This window comes from Canis lupus, chromosome 30, assembly GCF_003254725.2.
Source record: "Canis lupus dingo isolate Sandy chromosome 30, ASM325472v2, whole genome shotgun sequence".
Lineage (NCBI taxonomy): Eukaryota > Metazoa > Chordata > Mammalia > Carnivora > Canidae > Canis > Canis lupus.
The window spans coordinates 26,987,275-27,015,160 of NC_064272.1; the positions used below are offsets into that span (position 1 = coordinate 26,987,275).

A 27,886-nucleotide genomic window follows, 5' to 3' on the forward strand; every position below is an offset into this window, starting at 1 on the left:
CCAAATTAACTAGTTAACAGACTTTTTTTTTTTTTTAAGTTTTATTTATCTAAGTAACCCCTACACAAACCCAAGATCAAGAGGCACACAAGCTCCTCCGCCTCTCCCTCCTCCCACTGAGCCAGGTAGGTGCCTCCCACAAACTCCTCTTACTAGGAGTTCACAGAGACTCTGTCTTGGCAGAAAAAAGGAAAGGAAACAATCGACTCTTACTCTTTCCATTTCCCTGTTGAAACAGGAAGTCTTGGCAAAGAAAGATGAAAAACTGCCAGATTACCAGCAAACTTTCTCCCTTTCAGGGATCTTGTAATAGTGAGTATTGTAGCAGAGCTTCCTAGCAGAATGGTTATCAAACTACCAACTTCCAGTTTTATTTCTGGAAAAGGGATTTTTCATTTATGATGCTATTTCAAAATATGGTAAGGTATTTTCAATTGAAGTTTTTAAGCATTGCTTTGATAATAACCGAGCCTAAATATATATTTCAATATTGAACTGTTATTTATTTTACATGCTACAGGACAAACTACTAACAAGCATGGCCTTCACTATACCAAGGGTTGGCCAGGAGGAGGAAAAGACTAAAAAAAAGATCCCTCTAAAACTTTAGAAATATCTAGATACTGCTGTTTTGTTAAGGTTAAAAAGAAGCAAAGAGGCCAGCTTTTTCTTGTATTCTCAAGATACTCTACGGCTGCCTGTTAAGATAATGTAAAATATTAGATTTAGATTCACAAATATATCAGTATGAGGCTGGAACTTCATTTATCTTAATGTTATATTTCACGTCTGTGACTCTTTGCTCACCATTCTGAGTGAAGAAAAAGAAGAAAGATGCAGTGATTACGACTTCCCACTACGTAGGCAAAGCAAGTGGCACAAAGACGTATCCAATGAAGGAGATCACTCTACTCTGGCCTTGTTCAATCACAAAGATTAAAAGCCTGAAGAGATGACCTTGTCAACCCTCTCACCTACAGATAAGAAACTAGTGGTCACTGGTCAATGACTTGCCAAAAGCCCCACAATTTGGGCACCATCAGAGATGGAATTAGATCCTTCCTTCCTTATGCTGCTCTGCCCAAAAGTATCTGGCAGCTGACAGAATAGCATCAGGCCTGAGGTGAAGAACAGTACAGTAATCAGCATAGGTTCAGCCTGGTTTGCAAAAATACAAACTCTGCAGGCACTCCACTTGGCTTCTACTCCTGATCACTGTAGCCACTCCTTGCAACCAACACATCACAGCCTCTAGGTATATTCTGTTTAATCAAAGAGAGAATTCGGATTGAAGGATTTTCCTGCTGACTTTCCACAGTTAATCACTTTGAAAAATCAAATCCACAAAGGTTCTAGATTGCCACAATACTTACTTAAGCCAAGTTGCAAAAGATAGGGTGTTTCAACATACCTTTTCAATACATGTTACTCTTAAAACAATTATATCCTGGACACAGCTCAAATAGCTAAAGGCTGTGCAATTTATCTTTAGGTATCAGGTTGTGGAGAACAAAAACCTTCCTACCTGCATAGGCAAGCAACATGCCCACCACACACTCTTCTGGGTCTGAAAGCCTTACTTACAAACTAGCTGGCATCTAAGTATATAAGTGTAAATGTAAGTATTTTAAGTGCAAATTCAAATGCAAATGAGTTTTTTTCCTTTTAAAACGTTTGGAAAATAAGAAATGTTTAGATGTGTTGTGTTTGCTCTAAACCAAACTGTAACATTTCAGAACATGAAAATTACAAAGTTTGAAGCCTAGAAGAAATATACTCATGAAAATAAAACAAAGCAGCCTGTTTTCCATTAACTCAGCTATGTTTGTTTATCATCACTATTACTATCAGTGTTAACAATTTAACAATTATAATTACAGAGGATTTTCGGACTGTGTCACAAACACAGTGCTATTTCCCCATTTTACAGATAAGGAAACTGAGGTTTAAAGAATTAAAATATTTTGCCTATGGATCCCACAGTTAGTAAATAATCAGGGCTTCATTTTCCTACAACAAGCAAGATTTTTTAAAAGATCATTCTGCTTAAATCACTGTGAAAACAAACATGAACTGTTTGGCATTAAAAAAAATCTTTAAAAGAATAAAAACAAAACAAAAGATAGCTTTTTTTTTTTTGCTTCTCCAATTTAAAGGTAATATTCTTAGTACTCTTCCTGATTCAAGACTTTCAAATAAAATTTCCCTTTCCTTCTTACTCTACAACTTTTTATTATGAATTTCACTGTAAATGTCTATATATGTATGAATATACATACACCACAATCCTTTTCAAGTTGTTTACTTTTAAAACTACTTCCTGATATCATCCAAAGATTTTGCATTTCTACCAACATACCTTTCAATCACTTAAGATATGTTTCTCTCTTAAGTTACAAATTTCATGAGGAATATACATCGAAGTCCTTTTCCACTTCTTATTACAACTTGTTCAGCACCCAGAAGGTCTCTTAAAAATGCAAAAGACAAACTCAATATTCTCCTTCAACCTGAGTTTCTCAACAAACATTTTCGGCTGGCTAATTCCTTGTTGTAGGGAGCTGTCCTGTGCATTGCAGGATGTAGCAGTATGCCTAGGGTCTACCCACTAGATCCCAGCAGCATACCCCTGTTACTGAGTGTGACAACCAAAAATGTCTCAGACATTGCCAAATATTCCTTTGGGGCAAAGTCATTTCCAGTCGAAAATCATTGCTTTAGCCTAGTCAAACATTCCAGGTAAGTAGTATCAATTTAGGGGGTGCCTGGGTGGTTCAGTCAGGTAAGTGTCTCCCTTCCACTCAGGTCATGATTCCAGGGTCCTGGGATTGAGTCTCACATTGGGCTCCATGCTCCACAGGGAGCCTGCTTCTCCCTCTCCCTCTGCCTGCTGTTCCCTCTGCTTGTGCTCACTCTGTCAAATAAACAAATAAAATCTTTTTTTTTTTAAGTATCAATTTAGTTTTCCATTTGTTTCTAAAGAATAGTAACATCAGCCCTGTGAAATGTTTATAGAGGTTGAATTCTTTTATCACAACTTAAAAATTTAACAAGAAAAAAATGGAAACAGCCAAACTCTACTACACATAACCCTTATTTATTAAAAGTTTTCAAATAAGATTATATAAAATTTCCAGTTCTTTATAAAACTTGCCAATGTAATGGATGTCCTAAATTATCAGCTATTTCATTAATACACCCACTTGTTTACCACCAAAACAAAGGGTGGCAAAACTTTATAGAAGCAGAGATGTGGGCTGATAAAGCGGAGGGAATCCCTATGTGGACCTGCAGTAGATACAGTTAGTTCCTGAAAGGAGTTTATTTTCTCAGCCCTATATTAAAACCGATGTTTGCCACCAACAGCATACCTCATTCTAAAACAATACAAAAAAAAAAAAAAAAAGAAGAAGAAAGTTTCTTTTCCTACATACCACCTAAAAAGGGGACGAATTTTAAATGACATAATACTGTGGCATTTTTAATTTCAGATGTGTAAAAGTTCAAAATCCCCAGGCAGCATACTTCACAATTTCATACTAAAAACATGTACAAAATAAATAAATAAATAAAATAAAAAATAAATAAAAATAAAAATAAATAAAAACATGTACAACTAACATGAAAGTATTGGCACTGGAAGGAACCTCAGATGTTACCTATTACAACTTCCAATTTTAAAGAAAAAGGAAAGTACGAATTGGTAGAGAAGAAACCGTTGAATATATCCATAAACTTTCTTTTTTAAAAAACATCCATCTGATGTAAATAGGATACAGTGTTTGAACTTAACCTTACTTTAACTTTAGGTGATTTTGAGTAGTGACCACGTAGGAATATTCCATTATCTGGTATGATTTTTTTTTCTTTTAAAGTTTAAATTAAGATGAAAAAAACGAAGGCCAAGGAAGGTTAGTGGCTTGTCCAACACAACAACCTAGAGCCCACGTTTCATCAATGCTAGCCTAGTTGATTGCTAGGGTTGATTGCTGCAGAAGGCAGCGCATGTTTGACTCCTTAAAAGTCTCATCTTAACTTCTCTTTTTTTGCATTGTATTAGCCGTGAGGGAGGGCATGTAAACAAAGAATGCAGTGTTGGCCAAACCACACAGAACCAATCAAATGACTAGCCACCTCTTCAAAGAAGGCTCATCCACAATCTAGGGCAGTGCTCATGGTTCTAGGACAACATCGCTCAATATAAATACATGGTTCACGTCTGTAGTTATAAATTTCAGGGGCCAGGTTTTTAAAAAAAAAAAGGAAAAAAGAAACGGGGGAATGAACTTCTAATGATATGTTGTGTTTAACCCAATGTGCCCAAATATTATTTCAACACATAATCAACATAAAAGATTGAGATACTACACTTTCTCCTACTGAGTATTTTCAAAACTCCACCTTCTTGGACACTTAGAGCAAACCTCAATGTGAACTAACTGCATTCCGAGTGCCTAATAGACGCAGTGGCTGCTGGCTACCCTATCAGGCAGTGCAGGTCTTTAACTTTTAGACTAAAGTAAAAGCAGCTCCACGCGCTTGAGCAGTTCTTTGGGTTTCCTTCCAAAGCTGACAAAATTCCCAAAAGTCCTTTACAGAGTGAAACAAGTATCCTCAAGATCCCCGAAGCTTAATATGCATCATCAGCACAAATAATCCTCCTGAAGAGCGTGCAAGCATACTACTTCCTGCCTCCTTGTACATACTCGGTGTGGGGGGGCAGTGTGCGTTTGGGGCATGCACCGAGCTGAGGATGATGCCCGTCGTGGCTTGAATTATCTGTCATCCGAAACAGAACTGAAAAAAAAAGTCTACTGGAGCCAGGGAAACGTTAAGGGAAGAAAATCGTTTTCTCGGATGCTAAAAGTAGTGTAAGCAGCCATGCTAAACAGGCCTTCAGTAACGATCTTCCAGGGCCAATCGGTCCCTTCTCAAATTCTGCCGCTCTATAGAGAAGGAAAGCAGTTCCTGCTCGCCATAAAATGCCCAGAGAAGGGGACTGGGAAAGGCGATTTCCTTTTTCTTCCTTTCCTTGGCGCCACTTATCAGAGTGTGTGAGCGCACAGCCATGCCGGCTGCACGCGGTGCGGGAGGAGGAACCTCTCTCCGCAGGCCGCGGAGCCCCCGGGGCCAGGTGAGGCGGGGGGGGGAGGGGGGTCCCGGCGGGGCGCAGGGTCCGCCCCCGGGGCCGGAAGGTGGGAGCTCCCGCAGCGCGAGCGCGACCCCGGCCGCGTCTCCCCCCGCCGGGCGGGCACCCCGGGCCTCCCGGCACCCGCGCACCTGCCGCCTGGGGAGGGGGCCCCGCCGAGCGCCCTCCCCGGAGGCGGAGTCTCGGGCGGCAGAGGGAGCTGGGCCCGGGCTGGAGCCGCGCGGGAGGGGCCGCGGCGGGGCCCCCGCAGCCTGCACGGACAGGCCGCCCGCCGCGCCCTCTCGCTTACCGCCCCAGATCCCCAGCTTCAGCTGGGACTTGTTCAGGTTCTCCACATAGTCCCCCAGGAAGCGGTTCAGCAGGTCCGCGACCACCGACTCCAGCACCATGGTGGGACTGAGGAACCGACCGGCAGAGGGAGGAGCCGGAACCGCCCGGCGCAGCTGAGGGCGGCGAGGCGCGCCGCGAAGGACAGCCCCGAGGGCGCCGCCACGCCCCCACGCCGCGCGCGTGACCCAGGCTCTGCGCAGGCGCGCGGCCGCGCACGCGCACGCGCAGGCGCCGCCGCCCCCGCCGCCGGGGACCCCAGGATGCGCGCGCGGTGCGGGAAGCTCGGCTCCTCTCTGCAGCTGCGGCCCCGGCCACGCGAGGGCGGGCGGAGGAGCAACGCGGAGGCCGGCTTTGCGCCTGCCCTCGCAGCCCGAGGCACCAGAGGACCGGGATGTTAAGGAAAAGGAAGGGCGGGGATCCCTGGGTGGCTCAGCCCTTTGGCCCGGGGCGTGATCCTGAAGTCCCAGGATCGAGTCCCACGTCGGGCTCCCTGCATGGAGCCTGCTTCTCCCTCTGCCTCCGTCTCTGCCTATCATGAATGAATAAATTTAAAAAATAAATAAAAATTCATAAAAGAAAAGGAAGGGCAGGCGTTACTGAGCGCAGCGACATCTCTGCGGCCGCTCCGTGCGCCTACCGTCGCCTCCAGTCCCCGCGAGCCCACCGTCCTGGGCAGAAGCAGATCCCCCGGTGCCCCGCCTGGCCCCGAGCGGACCCGCGCCTCCCAGGCCCAAGTCCATCCTCAGCGCCTCCTACGCAACCAGCCTCTTTCACCCCTGGGTCAGGCGGGGGGAAGGAGCCGCTGTGCCCTTGTCCTGCTGCAGTTAACGCCACACATCTCCGTTTCTTTTTGCTTCTTGAAAACTTTATTTAAAAGTAAAAGAGGGAACAGAATGGCATCAAAGAAATGAAAGATTAAGATGGCAACTGAATATGCATTTTGTTCCTGCCCTTTCCCTGAGCTTGATTCACTTTTACTCGGGAACCACTTCTCCGTTACCTCCTTGAGAAAATGAAGAACCAACCAAGTACTTCCTTTAAGTCTGGGTTCGCTGTTATTTAGAGATCACTTTCTTCCATATTATAGTTGAACTGTTCCCAGTGCGGCAAGACATTGAGAGTGGGTGTTTTTATGATGCAAGGCCTCTCTACCTTCATAAGATCTAACCACCCACTGACCAATTCTCTTCAGAGAACTGGACTTTTTTCTAATATTTCAAAAAGCTGTTGGGGTATGGTGGACAGAAACCTAAATGCCAAAATTATTTGTAATCACAAGTATTTATTAATGGCTTTGCTACATATCATGTCTGAAAAACTATGAAGTGCTCCTAAACAACTGCTATCGACCAAATATTTGTGTCTCCCCAAAATTCAAGCATTGAAATCCTAATCCCTAATGGTAACGGTATTAGGAGGTGGGGCCTTAAGGTGGTACTTAAGTCATTAGGTAATTAAGCAAAGTCCTCATGAGTGGATTTAGTACCCTTTTAAAAATGACACCCGGGATCCCTGGGTGGCGCAGCGGTTTGGAGCCTGCCTTTGGCCCAGGGCGTGATCCTGGAGACCCGGGATCGAATCCCACGTCGGGCTCCCGGTGCATGGAGCCTGCTTCTCCCTCTGCCTGTGTCTCTGCCTCTCTCTCTCTCTCTCTCTCTCTCTCTCTCTCTCTGTGACTATCATAAATAAATAAAAATTAAAAAAAAATAAAATAAAATAAAAATGACACCCCCCCCAAAAAAAAAACCCAAAAAGGACTCAGACAGCTCCCTCATTACTTTTTCCATGTCAGAACACAAGAAAACAGTAATCTTATGAGCCAGGAAGTGGATCCACACCAGATTCTGAATTGCCTGGCACCTTGATATTGGACTTCCAGTCTTCAGAATTGTGAGAAATGAATTTGCATTGTTTTTAAACCACACAGTCTGTAGTATTTTATTACAATAGGCTGAATGGACTAAGGATCAAAAAGAAAAATCACAAGTTCAACATCCACTGGAGAAGAAAAAAATATCAAAAAGTCTGCAATGGGTGTTATGTAAAATGGATGTAAAAGAAAGAATACAAATCAGTACTATCAAGATCAACCTCCACCCTCTACTGCCACACACAGAAAATAAATCCTTAACCATTTGTTTTTCCTTGCTCAGTCACCCTGACAAAATACCTCGGAGGCACTTTGTTTGCACTTCACCATCTGCAACCAATTAAAAGCCAAACCTGTCTATTGTGTTTTTGCCACTTTTCCTAATTCTTCTATCTCACCTGGAGCATACAATCACCTTCTAAATGGCCTCCAGCTTTTCCCTTCTCCATCCATCTGCACATTGCCACAGAAGCTAGTTTCTAAAGCAACTGCTCAAAAACACCCACTAACATTCCAGTGTTCAGAACACCCTCCTCAATCTGTCCCCAAGGTGTTTCTAGTCTGCCCATCCTCCTCCAGCAATCCCTCTCCCATTGTACACTCACACCAATGATGCACTGAGGGGAAAATAAAACAAAATATTATGTTCTGGTTGGGATAAGCATGCACCATAAAACAGTTAAGCAAATAATGCAAGGATATATGAATAACAGTGCAAGATAATATGGAAGCTGCCATAGGCAGGATAACATGATCAAACAAATGAAACAGAAGGCACAATCCGCTGGGCGAAGTGGTCAATACTAATCCTCGTATAATAATAACTCCTTGCACTTCTATGGTACTTTACACTGTTGAAAGAATAATGTGTGTGCTTTTATATGGATTATTCCATTTTATTAATATTCAGTCATAATTTATGAGCCAAGGTATATACATTTTCATGTAATCCTACAAAAGAAATCTGTGAGATAAGTAATGCAGGTAGTATTAGCACCATTTTTTACAGGAAAATAAGTCAGGAATATTAAGCAATTAACCCAGAATTATGCAGCAGGTATTAATTTCCTTTAGCTTCCTGAACATTGCTACCCTTTTCTCTTTCAATAATTATAATTAAATCAGTGGTAGGCTAGTAGTAATTCTCAAATATCTTACTTTGGAAAGTTAATGAAAGAACAGAAAATTTTGGAGTGGAAAATTCAGCTCAAAATTGGCAGTATAAATAATGCTATTACCATATAATATAAAAAGCCTATAAATTTTAATATTTTCCAGTTTAAGTATGTTTTGAGGGTTTGCTAATGTGCATACTGTAATGCTCCAAATCCTACATACTTCTTGAAGAAATCAGATATTTACAGTCCTAATCCAAAACAAACTAATGTAAAGGAACACCATTAGCATTCTGATGTAGAGCAGTATACCCAAAGGAATGAGGATATGAAGGTTTAAAGAAAGTGAACATTGTAGCAATTACATTTCTTATATACAATCTGGCTCAACAATCGGGCAGACAACAAAGACAATCACAAAAGTAAATCACAATGTGGGATTGAGCAATTAAAACAGGTGAGCAAAATATAATTTCCATTTTAAAAAGGAAAGTCAAAATTAGGAATACTTGTTAAAAGTTAACAACTCTGGGGGGGGGAGGGTGGCTCAGTCAATTAAGCGTCTAACTCTTGATTTCAGCTCAGGTCTTGATCTCAGGGTCCTGAGATGGAGCCCCATATTGGGCTCTGTGTTGTTGCAGAGTCTGCTTAAGGTTCTCTTTCTCCCTCTCCCATGGTCCCTCTCCCCCAAATTACATGCATACACTCTCTCCCTCTCAAAAAAATCAATTCTTGTTTAAAAATTGAAATATAAGAAATTCTAACTTTGTACTACCTCATACGCACATGCTATTTCCTTACCTTTTGTTGAGAGAAGCAAAAGGCATTTGGGGGAAAGGAAGGAAATGAAGGAGAAAGCTAGAGAATAAGCCTAACACTGTGGACTGTCAGAAAAGTTAGGAAGATTGGCTGGCAGGAAGCACTGGAGCAGATTGCAGAATTTGAGAGTCAGAGGAAAACAAATCTGGCTAAGTCAACCTCCTCATCTGACAGGTGGAGACGAGTATGAAAGAGAATTAAGGGACTTGCTAATATTCCACAAGTTAGTGACTGTCAGAGCTAAAACCCAATGTCCTGACTCCCTGATCTGTGTTTTTTCCATCTCCATACTCTACCTCCTTAAATGAGAAAGAAGAATGAGCCAGAACACTGGTATTTTTTATTCGGTTGTCAACTCTCTTTTTCTTGCTTTCTGCAACACCCAACCTCCAATTTATTTTTTTTTAAGTCCACTTTACATTGTTCAGTTTCCTCCTAACACCTCTGGCCTGGATGGTATGTAATTTATTCATACTTACTTCACCAAATTATTTTATAGTTCCATTAATGGATGTTCCCATGAAGGGCCACAGCCTTCTTCTGAGTAGATCTGTGTTTTCCAGGCACAGGGCTTGACCCTGTTACACTGTCCTCCCAAGTATTCCATGGCTCATGCTTCTGAGGTAAGTAAAACATAAGGCTTAATGTGGTTACAGGAAACTAGCCATGCAAAGACAGGCCTGCTGTTTTCAAGAAACCTTATACAGGAAATGCTGCTAAAGTGTTACTGAAGAAGATGAATTGTTAATAAAAACAAAGCAAATCTGTCTTATTTGGCCACAAAGAAAAATGTTTTTAAAGGACTCCTTGTGTGAATCACCTAATCCCTACGTAAACCTGTATAATAATAACAGCTAGCAGTCCACCAGCACTTGCTGTGTACCAGGCGTTTCATGTATTTTTAACACAACAGTTTTGGGTGGTAGGTATTATTACCCCCGTTTTATAACACAGACTCAAAGAGCTTAATTAACTTCCCTACAGTTCCATAGCTAAAAAGTTGCACAAACAGATTCAACCTGGGACAAATTTACTCCAAAGTCTGTATTTCTTCACCCATAAATCATTTCTCATGCTCTGGCACTTTTTCCCCTTCTCTTACCACAATATAGCTTTGCTTCTCAAATTGTGAGCCTCAACATTTTAATCAAGGGCCCTCTGAGCTGTCACTTGGAGCGCTAACAGCCTCTTGTCTCCTAACAAAAAGTGAGTCAAAACACATGAACATGACCCACAAGTATATGATTCAGCAATTATTCTCCCATAGATTTAGCACAGCCCCAAGAGTTTTGGCCAGGCATGAAAATGATATATCTAGTTAAGGGCATGGGAAACGTAGGGAATGTCAACCCTACCTCCCTACCAAGACTACATATATAAATTCTGTTCGATAGTTCTCATTCCTGCCTCAGCTAAACAAAATAAAATATTTCATCCCCATCATTGCTCCTTTGATGGATGTATATAGCTGATGTGATCTTATACATCCTGGGTCCACTTGTCTAACATGGTGGCTGAAACCCTGGAGCATTCAGTAAATAACTGCTTTGAATGAATGAATAAATGAGAATTTGTTCTCTTCTATAATAACAACACATCATATCAGACATTGTGTATCTTACGCTGTATGCTAGACTCTTAATATGGATTATCTTATTATATTTTTATGACAACCCTGTAAGTACATATTATTATCAGAAGTAGTGAGGGAGCTCTCCAGGATCTCTTTTATACTATCATTAATTTCATTACCTGTCAAAGGTCCCACCTACTATTGTACATTTGATACTGTGGCTTAGAAAGGTTAAATAACTTGCTCAAGTGACATAATAAGAAGCCATTCTACAATCAAAACCAGGTCTGATTTCAGACCCAGTTTCCTTTTTTTTTTTTTTTTTCTAAGATTTCATTTATTTGAGTGAAGAGAGGGAGAGAGCAAACAGGAGTGGGAGGAGAGACAGAGAGCTAGGGAGAAGCAGATACCCCACTAAGCAGGGAGCGCAACGTGGGGCCCAATCCCAGGACCCTGAGATCAAGACCTGAGTGGAAGGGAGACGCTTAAGTGATTGAGCCACTTAGGCATGCCGCATGCCCAGGCCCAGTTTTCTTAACCACAGCACTCACGATTGCCTCTTTTATTTTTATTATTATTAATAATAATCATTACTTCTATGTATTTAGCACTAACCAAGTTCCAGGCACAATGCTAAGTATTTTACATTATTAGATTCATTTAGTTCCCAAAATAACTCATTTATTGCTAATGTGTATTATTTCCTCCATTTTCCATCACTATGTGAACTCGGTAAGTTACTAGGAATAATCATAATTTGCAGATTTATGGGACAATTCTAGAGACTATATATAAATCATGGAGCACAATGTTTGTGTATGTATATCCTGAAAACAAAATGCATATGTCCAATCCTAAAACCACCTTTGGATGAATTTGATTTCACTGAACATTATTTTATATAATCACTGAACATTATTTGGAAAAGCAATTAACTTACAAGGCAGTATCTTTTTTTTTAAGATTTTATTTATTTATTAATGAGAGAGAGAGAGAGAGAGACAGAGAGAGAGAGAGGCAGAAACACAGGCAGAGGGAGAAGCAGAAAGCCTGATGTGGGACTTGATCCCAGGACCCCAGGATCACGCCCCCGGCCAAAGGCAGGCGCTAAACCGCTGAGCCACCCAGGGATCCCCCTACAAGGCAGTATCTTAAAAAGAAACAGTATACACCCAAATGCTGAACAAAATGCCTCAAATCTCTCTTAATCTGAGCTAGCTGAAAGCAATTCTCTTACAGAATAGGTCAGTTTTCAAAAGGAAGAAAAGGGGTCTCCCAGGTGGGTACAGCCTAGAAAGACCAGAGGTGGCCGGGGGTGGCTTCAAAGGATGGTTTCAACAGCACAGTTGTATGCAGGAACGTATTTTCCCAATCAAAAATCAGCACATGGGGGGATCCCTAGGTGGCTCAGCGGTTTGGCGCCTGCCTTCGGTCCAGGCATGATCCTGGAGTCCCCGGATCGAGTCCCACATCAGGCTCCCTGCATGGGGCCTGCCTCTCCCTCTGCCTCTCTGTGTGTGTGTCTATCATGAATAAATAAATAAAACCTTTTTAAAAAATCAGCATACATGGCTTAAGTGGGGTGACTTAAAATCAACCAAGAGAACACATTTAAAATCAGGACTGAAAACGAGAAAGCAGGTAAGACACTCGATAGAGTCAAGATTTAACCCTTTTGCACGTGACATAGAACCTTGTTTAGGGTTTCTGAGAATAACAGACCCACCTGCCGCAGGAGAGAGAAAGTACTGGACGTCTTGGATTTGCGCAGTCGACCCAGCCACGTGGCAGAGCGGAAGGCCCGGCGTCAGGTTACCCAGCGGCGCCGGTCGCGCCCGCCCCGTGGCCCGCGGTGGGGCCGCAGGTATAAAGGCGCAGGCCCGGAGTCCTGGGGCAGCGCTGCTGACTCCTGCCGCGCGCGCTTTGAACTTGCTGCGGGCGGCGCGCCTCTGGCTCGGTGCCCCGGGCGGACCGTGCAGGCACCCACCTGACACCGGACCCCAGGTACGCCAAGAGGGACTCCCATCCTTGTCTAACTGCCCTGGGGGCAGCCGTGAGTCCTAGCGGGGATCCTTACTGTAATTCTCGCCAAGGACTAGAGCGCAGTAACCCAAGGATTCGGGAAACGATTGCACAGACAAAGCGCCTCTTGGCACTGAGGACGGCACGACCGAGGTTAGAAGGCAACGTTTTGAGAATCTCCGCCTTCGGCCAGCGAAGGAGGACCGAGATTAAATCAACAAGCCCCGAAGGGTACATGACTCCTGGAGACGACCGAGGACGACTGGCAGCGCCTGAAACTTGCAATACGGCTTGCAACAGCAGCGCGGGGGCTGGCCCGCAGCGTCCCGGGCGAGGCGGGGGGCAGGAGCCCTAACAGAAGGCAAGACACGGACGGCTGGTGCGCCGCGTGCAGTGCGAGCCGGCCAGCACCGCGGGGGTCACCTGGGCCCCGCGCCCGCCTCATGTGGTGCCTGGACAGGCTCCGCTTGGGCCCCGAGCGCCTGCGGAGGGGCAGGAACGGGGCTCCCCAGGGCCGGGCCCACCGGCTCCCGACGCTCACGCCCGCCGCCTGGGAAAACGTGCTCACCCCCGACCGCATCCCCGAGTTCTGCATCCCCCCGCGCCTCGCGCCCTGCACCGGCGTGGCCGCACTCCGGGTTTCCTGGAGCCACGCGGCCGCGCTAGACGCTGCGGCCGGACACACGGACTGGGACCCGCGCTCGCAGGCCGCGCTCTCGCTGCCGCACCTGCCCCGCGGCCGCACCGCCTACGGCTTCTGCGCGCTGCTCGAGAGTCCGCACACGCGCCGCAAGGAGTCGCTCTTCCTCGGCGGCCCCGGCGCCGCCCCGCCCCGCCCCGCCCCGCCCCGGGCGCAGCCCCGGCCGCCGCCGCCGCCCCCGCGCTCCCCGCCCGCCCCCGCCCCCGCCCCCGCCCGGCGCCGCGCGCGCCCGCCCCGCCGGCCCGCGCCCGCCGCCTCCTGCGCGCCCCCGAAGGGCTGCTGAGCCGCGCGCTGCGAGCCCGGGGGAGCCGCGGCCTGGCCCGCGCCCGCTCCGCGTGCGGCGGGGACCGGGACGAGCCGCCCTCCCGGGCCGGGGCCCCCTCCGCCTCCGCCTCCCCGTCCCCGTCCCCGTCCCCGCCGCCCTCCCCGCCGCCGCCGCCTGGCCCCGACCCGCGGCCCGAGCGCCTGGAGGCCGAGGGCACCGTGGCCCTGGGCCGCGCCGGGGGCGCCCTGCGCCTGGCCGCCGAGTACAGTCGGGCCAGCGGGCGGCTCCGCGTGCGGCTGCTCGGCGCCGAGGGCCGGGCCGCGGGGGCCGGGGGGGCCGCGGGGGCCGGGGGGCCGGGGGGCCGCGGGGGCAGCCGAGCCCCGCGCCGTCGGCTGCCGCGTGAGCTTCGTGCTGCGGCCGCCGGGCCAGACGCGCCCGCGGCGCAGCGCCGTGGTCCGGCCGAGCCGCGCGGCCGCCTCGGAGCAGGACGTGTGGCTGGACGGGCTGTCGGAGGAGCAGCTGCGCCGCCTGGCCGTGCGCGTCCAGGCCGAGGAGCGGGGCCGCCTGCGGGGCCAGGGCGAGCTGCTGCTGGGCGCCCTGCTGCTCCCCGCGGGGCCCGGCCTCCGACCGCCGCCGCGCGCCTAATAACTGCCATTTATCGCCTCTTCGACTCAGGCCTTTGTTCAGTCCAACATGGCACATAGGTCGCTGGGGTCATTATCACAATAAAGGACGGAATATCCTGCGTGGGTACCTCCCACATTCGTTCCAGCAAGGGACACGGTGTTCTGCAGCCGGGGTCCTAGTACGGACGGACGATGGTTCCCACGAAGGGTTAAAACGAGACGGGCCTGGTGACCTATTTGCCCCAACCTCCTCCATTGAAGTGTGTTTATTCCACGACATCCGCGGAGACCAACTTAGAGCGTGTATTACTTTGGAAGCATCATTTAAGACCTCAGGTGAAAAAATGAAGCTAACAGGGCTGAAGTGACTTTTTCAAGACCAGCAGTAAATTATTAATAGAAACTGCCAACCCGATTGATGCTTTTAGCCACATCCTGCGGGAAGCACTGGAAAAAATTGAAGCCATCCTAATAGTCTAAGCTAAAATAATAATAGTTTTACAAATATTAACTTGTTTGATTTTTTTTTTTTAAAGAAACCTAAAAGGCAGGCACGGTTGTCCCTCCCCATTTTGCAGATGAGGATATTGAGACACTGAATACAGAGCTGAGTCAGGATTTGTACGTAGTCAATCAGTATTTTACTCACTACCTTCTAGAAGTAATACCAAGCATCTGGAGGGTTCGTCTCATTACTGTTGTGGGACTGCAACTTATATCTGAAACTATGGATTCTGAGTTAGGGGTCTCTTCACATCCTCAGACCCTAGCAGAAAAGCAAATCGGTTGAAATGAGTAATTTATATTCTCATGCAAATGTCTAAGATTCCATCTGAGAAGATGCTAACTAGCCTCAGAGTCATAGAAAAAAAGAGTGCTAGCCTAATTGCCCCCAGCTGAGCTAATGTGCCAGGGCAGGTAGTCTAGAATGTACCTATAATACTGTTCTACCTCTGGCTTCTGATATTAACAATAAATGTATTGTTTTAAGGGATGATTGTCCTCCCTTGCTCACACTCACTGCCAAACAAGCTTATTTCTTCCTTTGCTACGCATACAGGAGGAAAATGTGTCCTTAAATGAGGGTTGAAAATATGTGAATATGTGGTGTGGTATTAAATATGACTACATTTGCAGTCTGGGTTCAGAAACTCTCTGCACTAAACTGTTGAGTTTCATCAACTGGTGCTCATGAAAAAATGCTGTTTAAAACAGGGTTTCCGTGTTAGTCACAACCCAGGCATAAACTGAAAATGGGTTACTGTGGTAGATAGATATCCACAATGACCATCACTGAACAAATGTGAAGAATAACTGGCTCTGGCCCTTGGCTCTGTCCAAATCAGCCCCAACCAGAAGCCCCATGTGGTTACTCCAGTGAATGATGACACAACAGTAGTTCAGACCTTTCATGCGCACTTCAGTCTACTTACCCTAAGTCACCACATCCCTGGCCTTCAAACCAACAACTTTTTAAAAAATGTATAACTTGCTTCAAGATGTCAGAATTTTGGTAGAGTAACTGAGTTCACATATCTAGTACTTTAAAAGGAAAATAAATGGAAAGTGAAAACAACTTGGCTACATACAATATATCATGCTGGGATTTTATTTTATTTTTAAGATTTTATTTATTCACGAGAGACACAGAGAGAGAGAGAGAGGCAGAGACAAAGGCAGAGGGAGAAGCAGGCTCCATGCAGGAAGCCTGATGTGGGACTCGATCCCAGGTCTCCAGGATCACACCCCGGGCTGAAGGCGGCACTAAACTGCTGAGCCGCCAGGGCTGCTCCATGTTGGGAGAGAGGGCCATAGGGAGAAGTAGACTCCTCACTGAGCAAGGAGCATAACACGGGACTCAATCTCAGAACCCTGGGATGTTGACCTGAGCCAAAGGCAGAAGTTCACAAACTGAGCCACAGAGGGGCCCCACTTTTTTTTTTTTTTTAATAAAAATGACTACACTGATGGTTTAAATAGCAAAACCTATTCCAGGAAACATTGCAATCACTATTGTCACTAGATTATATACAAGTAATAGTTTAGGGGCAGAGGTATCATTTTATTAAGGTAACCAACGTATTTCAGGGACCTAAATTTTCCATGAAATAATGATGGATATTTCCAAACAGAATCTCCACTAATATCAAGTTATGGTTGATCAAACAATGTAAGAGCCTAATCAGCAAGTCTTTTATGACTCAAATATAATCATTAAACTTTGGGATTTTAGAGGCAAAAAAAACTTTAAGGATTATCTTGTGCAAACCCATGTATCATAGAAGAGAACCAGAAAGACAAACTGTAGATTTGCCCCAAATCCCACAATTAGTGTAAGAGGTGTAACGAGGACCAATTCTATTCTCATTTTGCTCTTCAACCTAATGAATCTTTGGAGCTCTACTTCCAAGAAAGTGAAACATGTGTATGTAAATTCTTTTTCATTATTAAACTAATTTGAATGTTTTGCATTTAAGAAATCTTGCTTGCAGTACAGATTTTTTTCAGGAAAGCACCAACCCTTTCCTTGGGGAAATTTACATTTGGTTTGCACTTTACTGCCCTCTAGTGGATCCCTGATAAGTTTTGTCAGTATTTTTACTCCTTGCCATTAGACCATCTCAATTAAATACTAAAGACCAACCTAATGTCAGAACCCAATGACCCTGAAGATGTGTACTAATATCAGATTATTAGCGAAGATTCACATGGCCAAATAACGAAATCCAGCTATCTGAATGTAGAAGATGCCAAAATTTTCAGATTAAAAATGAAAAGAAAAACTTCCCAGTAATTATGAAGCTGGGAGTATATGTCATTGGCATGTTGGTCACAGGAAACGGTTTTTAGAGTTCTCATATTTCTCAACTAGGTTCAAGTATGCGCATCTTTGCACATATGACATAGTACAACCTTGCCTCTTTGTGGTTTAAATATATGAACACGTTCAAAGACAAATCCCACGCAACAGAGCACAACGTGCCGGTTTAAAAAGCTTTAAATCCATCAAATCAATAGCTTGGTTACTTGATTTTACAAAGGTAATATAATCTATACCAAAATACTAGCTTTAATATGGCTCGAACATGTTTAGGAGATTATTTCTTTGCATCTAATTTTCTTTTACACACACTTTAACAATTCACAAAACTTTCTCCCATATCCATTCCCAGGACTTAGGTCAGAATACAATCTTTGGTAAATATATTTAAAAGAGCAAAAAGTGGGTACCATGTGAAATCTATGACATTAGAGCAACAATATATGGTATAATATATGGTAAAAGGGTACAAACTTTAAGCTATATGATGGATAAGGTTTAAGGATCTAATGTGTAACATGATGATAATAGGGGATAACACTGTATTATATAACAATATTTACAGAGTGTAGAACTTAAATATTCTCACAAAGAAGGAGAAGAAAAATTTGTGAAGTCATGAGAGTTAATGAACTAGACGGAGGGAGCAATAAATATAACAAGTGGATAAAAGTAGATAAAAGGCTTCAAAAAGCTTATTTAGAGGAGCACCTGGTTGGTTCAGTCCGTTAAGCATCTGCCTTCAGCTCAGGTCATGATCCTGGGGTTCTGTGGTTGAGCCCCAGATTGGGCTCCCTGATCAGTGGGGAGCCTGCTTCTCCCTTTCCCTCTGCCCCCCTCTCCTTTTGCCTCTCCCTCTGCTCCCCTCCTTTTTTCCCTCACCCTGTCCCATCCCTGCTCATGTTCTCTCTCTCAAATACATGAATAAAATATTTAAAAAATAAAAATTAAAAGATTCATTTAGAATAACTATCATGGGGCGAATACTTTGCAAAAATCTAGATTTATACCTGTGAATCAGATACAAAAATGTCCTTGCTCTTTTATGGAATTTAGTTTTCAAAGTTGGGGAAGGAGACAGAAAATAAATAATTTCAGTAGCACTTCAGAAAGTAAAATGTGATCATGAACAAAAGCACGACTATGATAAAAAAAAAAAAAAGGCACCTCATATTGGGTAGTTAAGAAAGGCCTGTGTGAAGACCTGATACTGAGCCCTGAGCCTTTCCTCTAGGTTCACATATATATGACTATTGTAGTTCAATCCAGTTTGCTGCTGTGGCCTCCCAAAGTGACCTGACAAGTGCTTTCCTAGAAGTTCTGCTAATATCTTATCACCAGTGGAAAGTATGTCCTGTGTGGTTCAGCTCTAGTATATAAAGCTCTTTTGCCTCCAGGCTTATGAGTTTAACCAAAGGAATAAACCTGAAGCAGCCCATGGAGTTTACAACCACAATTTTTACTATTTTGAAATGTATGCTTTCACTTATTTATTTGTTTGTTTCTTTTTAAGGAATTTACTTATTTTTTTTTAAGAAATTTATTTATTTATTTGACAGCACAAGCAGGGGGAGCAGGCGAGGGAGAAGCAGGCTTTCTGTTGAGCAGGGAGCACAAAGCAGGGCTCTATCCCAGGACCCGGGGATCATGACCTGAACTGAAGACACTTAACTGACTGAGCCACACAGGCGACCCGCTATTTTGCATATTAGCATGGCAAGATCCCATTAGCTAAGAATTTTGTTATGGCATTATAATGGCACTTGCATTAATTGGAGAGGATGACAAACTCTGGTCAGATTAGGTCTTCTGGGGGCATTTAGGAAGCACTTAACAACATGATTTTTCATGTTTGTACTTTATGGCTTTCACATTAAGCCAATAATTTTCAGTTCAGCTTTTTTCTTGTAAGAATGAGTGACAACTTCCAAGCTCTTTACATATTGGAACCCATTCTAACTAAGCTAACGAAAAGAAGCTAATCCCATTCAGGAAGCTAGATTTGTATCCATTCACCTCTTGATGGACACTTAGATTGTTTCTGGTTTTTTACTCTTATGAATTTACATGTATGACACTTTGTGTAGGTGTATGCATTCATTTCTCTTAGGTAAATAACTAGAGTGGAATGGATAAATCATCATGTGATAGGTGTAGATTTAGCTTTTTAAGAAACTGACAACTTTTTTCCCAGTCATTATCTTACTTTCCAACCAACAACATATGAGAATTCTTTTTGCTCTGCATCCTTGCCAACACTTGCACATATAAGGATGTTTTGAAGGAAGCATATATTCAAAGTTTCTATTTTTTGTTACCTGTATGTTGTTACAACCATGTACCTTGGTCCCCGGAGAATTTTTGAAACCACAACACGAACATAAAGACAGATGGAAATTAAGAGGGACACACTAGAGCTTCGGCAAGTCTTGACTTTAAACTGAACAAATTTGTCTCTTCCCCATTCTTGAAGCCTTCTCCTTTTCACTTGTTTTCTTCTAGAATCCTTTGTTCCAGGAACTTGGTATCGATATTAATATCTCACTGACCTCAATATATATTTAGTAACAAGACTCAGCTGGCCAGGCCAGTACTAATCACGATGAATTGAAGACATGATGAATTGGGCTGGCTACATGTACCAGATTCCTATGGAAACGCCCCAGATCCTGTGTTTTTCTATAAATGCCCTGGGGCAGGCTTGCAACCTTGGAGGCATTAGCCCACAGCAGCTTCCTCAACTGGCTAAGTAATAAACTGTCCTCCTTCTTTATAACCAAGCTCTGTCTTCACCTTATATATTTTGGTTTCTAGGTACAGAGGTTGGTTTTTGACAACATTTTGAGTACAGTTTTGTTTTAATAATTAAAAAGTAGCAATAACAATTAGGCCAAGGCCATATTTAAGACAGAAGTTCAAAAAAAAAAAAAAAAAGGCAGAAGTTCAAAGGAATGTAATCATTTTTTTTTTTTTTTGGTGAGGAAAGTGTTTAATTTTATTCTAAAATTATTTTTTTAATTTTAATTTTAATATAGTTAACATATGGTGTTATATTAGTTTCAGGTGTCCAATACAGTAATTCAACAATTCTGTAAAGGAATGTAATCATTATTACCTTGGGGTAAAATGTCCATATAATGTTGGGATCCATTTAAAATCCTAGAACAGCAGAATGTTTAAATATTCAGTGGTGATTCAAAAGCTTTAAACTAAAAACAAAACAAAAAACAAAACAAAACAAAACAAAAAAAAACAAAAGCTTTAAACTTCAGTGACAATTATTGAGTTTTCCCCCCAAAGCTATGAATTTAGTCATTTAAAACCAGTACAGATAGGGGCACCTGGGTGGCTCAGTTGATTAAGTGGGTGCCTTTGGCTCAGGTCATGATATCAGGTGGGGCCCTGGGATCCATGGGCTCTCTGCTGAGTGGGGAGTCTGTTTCTCCCTCTCCCTTTGCTCCTCCCTCTGCTTGTGTGCACGCATGCTCTCTCTCAAATAAATAAAGCCCCAACACAGAGAGCTATCATAGATCACAGTCAACTGTGAAAGAAAGGAAATAACAATTATATTATTAAAGAAGAGTCTGAATAGGGGTGCCTGGGTGGCACAGTTGGTTTATCTGACTCATGATTTCAGCTCAGGTTGTGATCTCAGGGTCCTGATCTCAGGGTGGTGAGAAGGAGGCTGCAGGTGTCAGGCTTCAGGCTCAGTGGGAAGTCCACTATGATTCTCTTTCCCTCTGCACCCCCAGCCCAGCCCCCTCACCAATTCTTTCTCTCTATCTTTCTAAAATAAATAAATTTTAAAAAGAAAGAAAAAAGAGAGAGAGAAAGAAGAAGAAAGAAAGAAAGAAAGAAAGAAAGAAAGAAAGAAAGAAAGGAAGGAAGGAAGGAAGGAAGGAAGGAAGGAAGGAAGGAAGGAAGGAAGGAAGGAAGGAAGGAAAGTCTGAATAATAATAGGGTTTAGAGACACTCTTGCTTTCATTGTAGGCAGGTTAATAGAGATCACCTTTGCTGAGGAATTGACAATCTCTCCTCTCCTTTCTGTATCACCCTACAGCTGGAAGAGCAGAAATATGAGCTTTCTAGTGACATCAGAGCAAGAACACTGCTGTGGAGCCAATTTCCAACGGTCCCTCAGAAGCACCATCTACACCATCTACAGTTGGGTGATGGGTGCTGGGCACTCTGTAGCAACTCTACAAGTACCAGTTGTTGATAGTAAATTCATTTTTAAAGAAGAATTTATATTCAAAATTGGAAAGATGTGGGTTCCAGATCTCAACTGTTGATCCTTATCTGTGTATGTCTTGGTCACACCATCAGCTTTTTTAAATGTCATGTTTTCATTAGTAGAGAGGCAATAAAATTATCTGCCTCATGGGATTCTTTTTTTAAGAATTAAAGGAGCTAATTTATTTTATTTTTAAGTACTTTTATTTTATTAAGTACTTTTTAAATTTTTTTAATAAAAAAATAAAAATAAATTTTATTTTAAAATAAAATAAATTTTATTTATTAAGTACTTTTATTTTTAAGTAATTTCAATTCAAAGTCCACAGCGCAACACCTGGTATGTAGAACCACCTAATATATATTAGTTCTATTTTTGGTTTCTTCATAGTGGATGATGTTACTGGACTTTCCTCAAACTTCTATCATGTTCCATAAATGCTTGTCCTGTAACTGAGACTCTTCCATCTAAGAAATTGAATAGATAAATTATACCCATATGAGTCATTTGAGAAACAATTCAAAGTGCCAAATTAAAGTGCTATAGACTGGGCATCCCCGGTGGCACAGTGGTTTAGCGCCACCTGCAGCCCGGGGTCTGATCCTGGAGACCCAGGATCGAGTCCCACGTCGGGCTCCCTGCATGGGGCCTGCTTCTCCCTCTGCCTGTGTCTCTGCCTCTCAGTCTCTCTCTCTCTCTCTGAATAAATGAATTTTTTAAAAATGCTAAAAAAATAAAATAAAAAATAAAGTGCTGTAGACAAACAATAGTGCAATAGACAAGAAATCTTACTGGAGGAAACTGAGAAATAAGAAGGGTTCTGACATTTATTTAACACTCATCACACCAGACAATGTACTAGAGACACAGCAAGTATTAGATCTTTTGTGCCCCAGATGTGTGACGAAGGACATGATAACTAGATCCTGATACTCAGAGAAGATGTATGGCTATACAGCTGGTAAAGGGGAAGACCAGTGATCTAGAGCTATGTGCATATGACCACAAAATTTCTGTGAGGCCTTACCCAAGAGAAGCTGAATTGGGGTCTAAGGAGAAAAGAAGCCTTGGAAAAGGAACTATGTTTGAGGTCAAGAGAAGTAAAATGAGTTCTGGAAACTGCTTCTTAGGTCCCCAACAGTCCCTGGGGGGAAGCTTTGGTGATCATATTGCCACCTCCTGAGAATTTTGACTTGCTGGCACCTTAGCACATGAAAGTAAAATATGGATATCACTGTGCCTTGAAACAATTAGAAAAGAGCAGCAGTCATGGTTTATTCACTCATAATATCACATTGCACTTGGATAAATCTATTTATCCATCTTTTAAAGACATTTTACTGCATGATTAACTATGTAATCATCAGCAAGTTGAAAGTATGAGCTGTTCTGAAAAGTGAGTAAATCCAAGCTTTTGACTTAAGAAAAATGACTACTTTTGAGCCAAGACAGATTACTTTTTATTTTATGTAACCCATCTCTCTAAGCTTGAGATTGAGGCTTAAGTTTCTTCACTACATTAAGGCCCTGAAATTTGGCAAGTGCTTACCATCCTGAAACATGTATGTATGTAAGTAGGTAAGTATGCATTATTTAGATTTTATTTTTAAGTAATTTCTATACCCAACATGGGCCTCTAACTTACAACCTTGAGATCAAGAGTAGCATGCTCCCCCAAGCAAGCCAGGCATCCCTCCATTCTTAAACATTTAAAACACTTTTGAACATTAAATAAAGAAGAAAATAAGTCCATGAAAGATAATAGAATTTTAAAATACAAGTCAACTTAGAAAAAGGTTGTTCAGTGTCCTAATTGTATAGATGATAAAAGGAAGATCAAGGAGTGAAAAGATTTTCCTGGGTCATATTGCCAGTTAGTAGCATTTTCTGACTCCCAAACTAGAGTGCTTTCTGTTTTCAAATGCCATGAGACTAATTACACTGATGAACTATGAGTTTTGTGTGTATTATTTAAAAACATTTTGAAAAATTATCACCATCAAAACACAATTCTTCTGCCACTCTGATCTAAACTATTTTTGCCTTTGTCTGCTACTTTCCATTCTTTGTTCATAAGTATACCTAGAATTATATGGTTCCAAGAACAGTCTCTATATAAACATATCAATTTTTTTCTCTTCTTAATTTATGATCATAATTGAGAGTTGTTTATGTTGCTGTTAGTCTTTGGTATTATAACCCTTGAAGTTGATATGAGATAAGCAATATAACTATTTCACTATTGTTAAACATTTTGCACTTTTCCCAACTTATTATATTCTTTTTAAAAGATTTTGTTTATTTGAGAGAGAGTAAGCGAGAGAGAGCACAGACAGGGGGAGGGGTAGAGGGAGAGGGAGAAGCAGACTCCCTGCTGAGTAAGGAGCCTGACATGAGGCACCCAGGACCCTGGGATCCTAACCTGAAGGCAGATGTTCAACCAACTAAGCCACCCAGGCACCCCATTATTTTTCTTCATTTGATTTTTTTCTTAGAATAAATTCTAAGTGAAGAGATTTCAAGATCAAAGATATGAACATTGTTATGGCTGCTAATGCATATTGATAAATTGCCCTTTCTTGTTAGTTATATTTTCTTTTACTGAGGGAAAGAAAGTACTCTTGGGAGAGAGAAAAAAATCCTAAATTAAATAGAGTTGCAACTATAGAGCTAAACCTGTCTGTAGAAGGCACAGTGTTCTCAGAGATAACAATAGCAGATGAAAAGCCATGAGGATAGCTTGCTTCTATGGTAAATGCAACTATTATTATTGGAAATTTGGGAGTCTCTCTGAAAGGGTTTGCTGATTTGAGCTTTTCCTGAGCTAAGACCCCCTTCGTATCCATTCTTCTCTTCCATGTCAGAGTCTAATTTACAATAGCAGGCTCCAAAAAGCAAAAATGCCATTTGTACATTGGACTTAATAAGAACCGACTGCCTTTAATTAGTGTTTTGCTAAGTGCCCATTTAAGTAGCCTGGAGATAGAACCGGAAAGAACAATTAGCTCAGAAGTATCAAACTCAGTCTTAAATAATTGAATGAGAGTAAATTAATTTCATGCAAATATATTTTTAGACTTATGCTTTTTAAATCTAATTTTCACTATTAATGATTGATGTATTTTTCCATTGCCATGTTTAACCAGGAAGGTTTTGTGCAATTACTAATTTCCATTTGTATTACTGGTGTAGACTTTGGCAAGTGGTGAAGGGGGGTATGTGCTTTAAGAGATTTGGGCTATCCTTTGTGGAACTTCTTATAGAAGGAAAAGAGTATGAAAACTACAAATCTGAACTGAAATGTCAGATGATTCACAATCATGAATTAAGCTGCCACCCCAGGAAGACTTAATAGTATTAAATTATAGTGTCAACAGTAATTGTAGAAATGCCCTGCTTTCCAAATACCTGAGTAAACTCAGCCATGGGAAAGGTGGTTATAGGTGTTTGCTGAGCACCCAGCAACTGTATCAGGCACCGCTGAGGATATTAACAATGCAGCATTGTAGTGATACTGAAGAAAGAATGATGACAAGTACTAGAGGACACAAGTTCTCATTCTGGCTCTGTATTCTATGCGCACTCCTTCTCTGGGCCTTCATTTCACCATTTGGAAAAGTGAGAGGGTTGGGGTAGATCCAGACTAGCAAGTAAGCATTATCTCAGGCATATGATCCTGAACTTAGAGAGGTTGCCCTGAGTGGTATGGTGAGAAGAATTCTAAGACAACACATGATATCCTTCAATGTTAATGAAGACAAGATTCTTGCCTTCAGTAACTTAAAATCTGTTTGGAGTATTAAGACCTATAATCGAAAAAACAAAAACAAAAACAAAAACAAAAAAAAGATCTATAATCGGAAATTATAGTGCATGAATCAAGATGGTACAATTTGTATGGTATAGATGATAAATGTGAAAATCCAGAGAAGAGGAAGATCAGTGGAGACTTGGATAGTCAAAACTATATTCTTGAAAAAAAAAAAAAAAAAAAAAGGACACTTGAGCTGGGTCTTGAAGAACAGAGAGTGATAATAATTATTTTTTTCATATTTTACTTTTTTGAGAGAGAGAGAGTGCACATGTCTGTGCACATGCATGCATGCATGTGCAGAAGTTAAGAGCAGAGGGAGAAGAAGAGAGAGAATCCTAAACAGGCTCCATGCCCAGCGTCGAGCCCAATGTAGAGCTCAATCTCATAACCCTGAGATCATGACCTGACCCGAAATCAAGAGTCAGATGCTTAACTGACTGAGCCACCCATGTGCCCCTGATAATAATTTAAATACTAAAAAGGATTATCTAAGTATTTTATGATTATAAAGTGCTTTAGAATTTAAACACCACTTTGGCATATGTCATCACAATTGGAAAGGATTTCAAGTGTTTTATATTTTCAGGATGTTTTGTAATTTACAACTTTCATGATCATCATAACATTTATTTTCACAATAATCCTAAAGGTAGGTATCATCAGCCATGTCTTACAAATGAGGAGTCTAAAGCTGAATAAAGTAACTATTTCAAGAAATATCACAAAGTTTATAAAGGGTATAGTGGGAAGTAGACCAAGAGTCCAGACCTAAACTAAGGGAGGTTTATCAGTTAGGGTTGAACATAAAAAGAAAGTTCCCATTAATTTCAGAAAAGACTGATTGTTACATAACCATGGAAATGAGAAGGCACCAAACTGGTTTTAAACCTGTTTAATCGGTCAGTAACTTGCTCCAGTGAACATGCTTTGGCAAGCCAACCGATCAGTGTCAACCCTCACTTCCAAAGGCAGGCCAGTTGGGGATGGACCCACTTCCATAACCATGCCTTTGTATGACAGCCAGCCAAAAACAATTTCAGATAAGTAACCAAGCATCTACAGATAAGGTCAACACATTTTCCCTCTGAAGATCCCCCAAACCCTAAATTCCATGCTTCCCAAAACCCCTGTATAATAATAGCAGACTTCTCTATTCAGAGAGACTGTGCTGATCAATGTAGCTCCTTACTATAGTAAGCAACAAATTAAACTTTTTTTTTTAACATACTGAGTGGGAGCTCTTATGATCCCTTAACACTTTTGGAGTTTTCACCAGGATTGAAGACTGGTTTGGCAGTATTCCAGGGAACTATTAGACCAACACTTGTGCTCACTGGGCATCCTATACTCAAACTCCACTCGTCTTTTATTTATTTATTTTTATTTAATTTAAATTCAATTTGCCAACATACAGTATAACACTCAATGGTCATCTCATCATGTACCTTGTCTTTTAAAATCTGTTGCCAGATAAGTCAGTTTCAATAACAATGATCCTCTGTTTTTCTAAGTGATTAGCTAATTATGAAATACTATTATTTTCTCCTTCTTATATTAGCATCCACTGGTGTAATATTCGTAACCTAGCAACACTACATTCTTTTTTTTTTAAGATTTTTTAATTTATTTACTCAAGAGACACACAGGGAGAGACAGAGAGGCAGAGACACAAGCAGGCTCCATGCAGGGAGCCTGACGTGGGACTCGATCCTGGGTCTCCAGGATCATGCCCTGGGCTGAAGGCAGCGCTTAACCGCTGAGCCACCCGGGCTGCCCGCAACACTATATTCTATAGTCAATAAAGGGGAGTCTCGTGATTATGTTTCTATAATTCCAGAAGTGTTTGTTTCCAGAAAAAAAAAATTTTGCACTTGAATTTTTTCCCCCAACTGAGTGGTAGCCCCACACCACTGCTAGCACTTCATGTTGTACCTGGATTATGCTATGGGTGAATACAGCAATCTATGTCAGACCTAAAAGAAGTAATTACACATGAGTATCTGAAATAGACACAGAGATAGTTGGGCTTGCTTTCCTACTTGGGCCTAGAAAATCCTGGTCGTGGTTCTGTATTGTCTTCTCATTCCATTTTATATCATAATTCTAATTATACTCATTTGTCTTACAGTTATTCAGTGTTTTATTTTCTAGAGTCTTAAATGCTACTGAGAAGCCATTGTATTGACAGCTCATTCAATAAGTCATTTTATAAAGAAAACAGATCAATGTGTAACCTGAAAACCAGAAAGTCTACAAATGAAACCACACCTTTTAGGAAAATCAGTGATGGTGGCAAAGATCTGGACATACCTTGATGATTTTTTGTAGCTTTGGCTAAATGAGGACCAAAAGAGAGAAACAGAGAATAAAAATATTTCTATAATTAAAGACCTAAATGTAAGACAGGAAACCATAAAATCCTAGAAGTCAGGGGATCCCTGGGTGGCGCAGCGGTTTAGCGCCTGCCTTTGGCCCAGGGCGCGATCCTGGAGTCCCGGAATCGAGTCCCGCATCGGGCTCCCGGTGCATGGAGCCTGCTTCTCCCTCT

At 42.3% G+C, this 27,886-nt stretch overlaps 2 protein-coding genes across 6 annotated transcripts in view; one reads left to right on the top strand and one right to left on the bottom strand.

Annotated features, from left to right (window-relative positions):
* VPS13C (vacuolar protein sorting 13 homolog C) overlaps nucleotides 1-5,647 on the bottom strand; it is a 176,356-nt gene extending 170,709 nt beyond the window's left edge. For 3 of the 5 annotated variants that reach the window (XR_003146096.3, XR_007407480.1, XM_049104456.1), the window contains exon 1: nucleotides 5,439-5,636. Coding sequence is in view for 3 of the 5 variants with exons in the window: in XM_049104456.1 (XP_048960413.1) it covers nucleotides 5,439-5,538 (100 nt within the window). In the remaining 2 variants the exon portion in view is untranslated. Of the gene's footprint in view, nucleotides 1-5,438 lie in introns of all 5 variants that reach the window. The other 2 variants (XM_025472615.3, XM_025472616.3) reach the window with 2 other exon arrangements.
* A 7,018-nt stretch (nucleotides 5,648-12,665) lies between these two features.
* On the top strand, nucleotides 12,666-16,062 carry C2CD4A (C2 calcium dependent domain containing 4A). The gene is given in 3 exon segments (XM_025472614.3): nucleotides 12,666-13,780; nucleotides 13,783-14,178; nucleotides 14,222-16,062. Coding segments are annotated over 3 exon segments (1,122 nt in total). The 5' UTR covers nucleotides 12,666-13,321; the 3' UTR covers nucleotides 14,489-16,062.
* The last annotated feature ends 11,824 nt before the right edge of the window (nucleotides 16,063-27,886 follow it).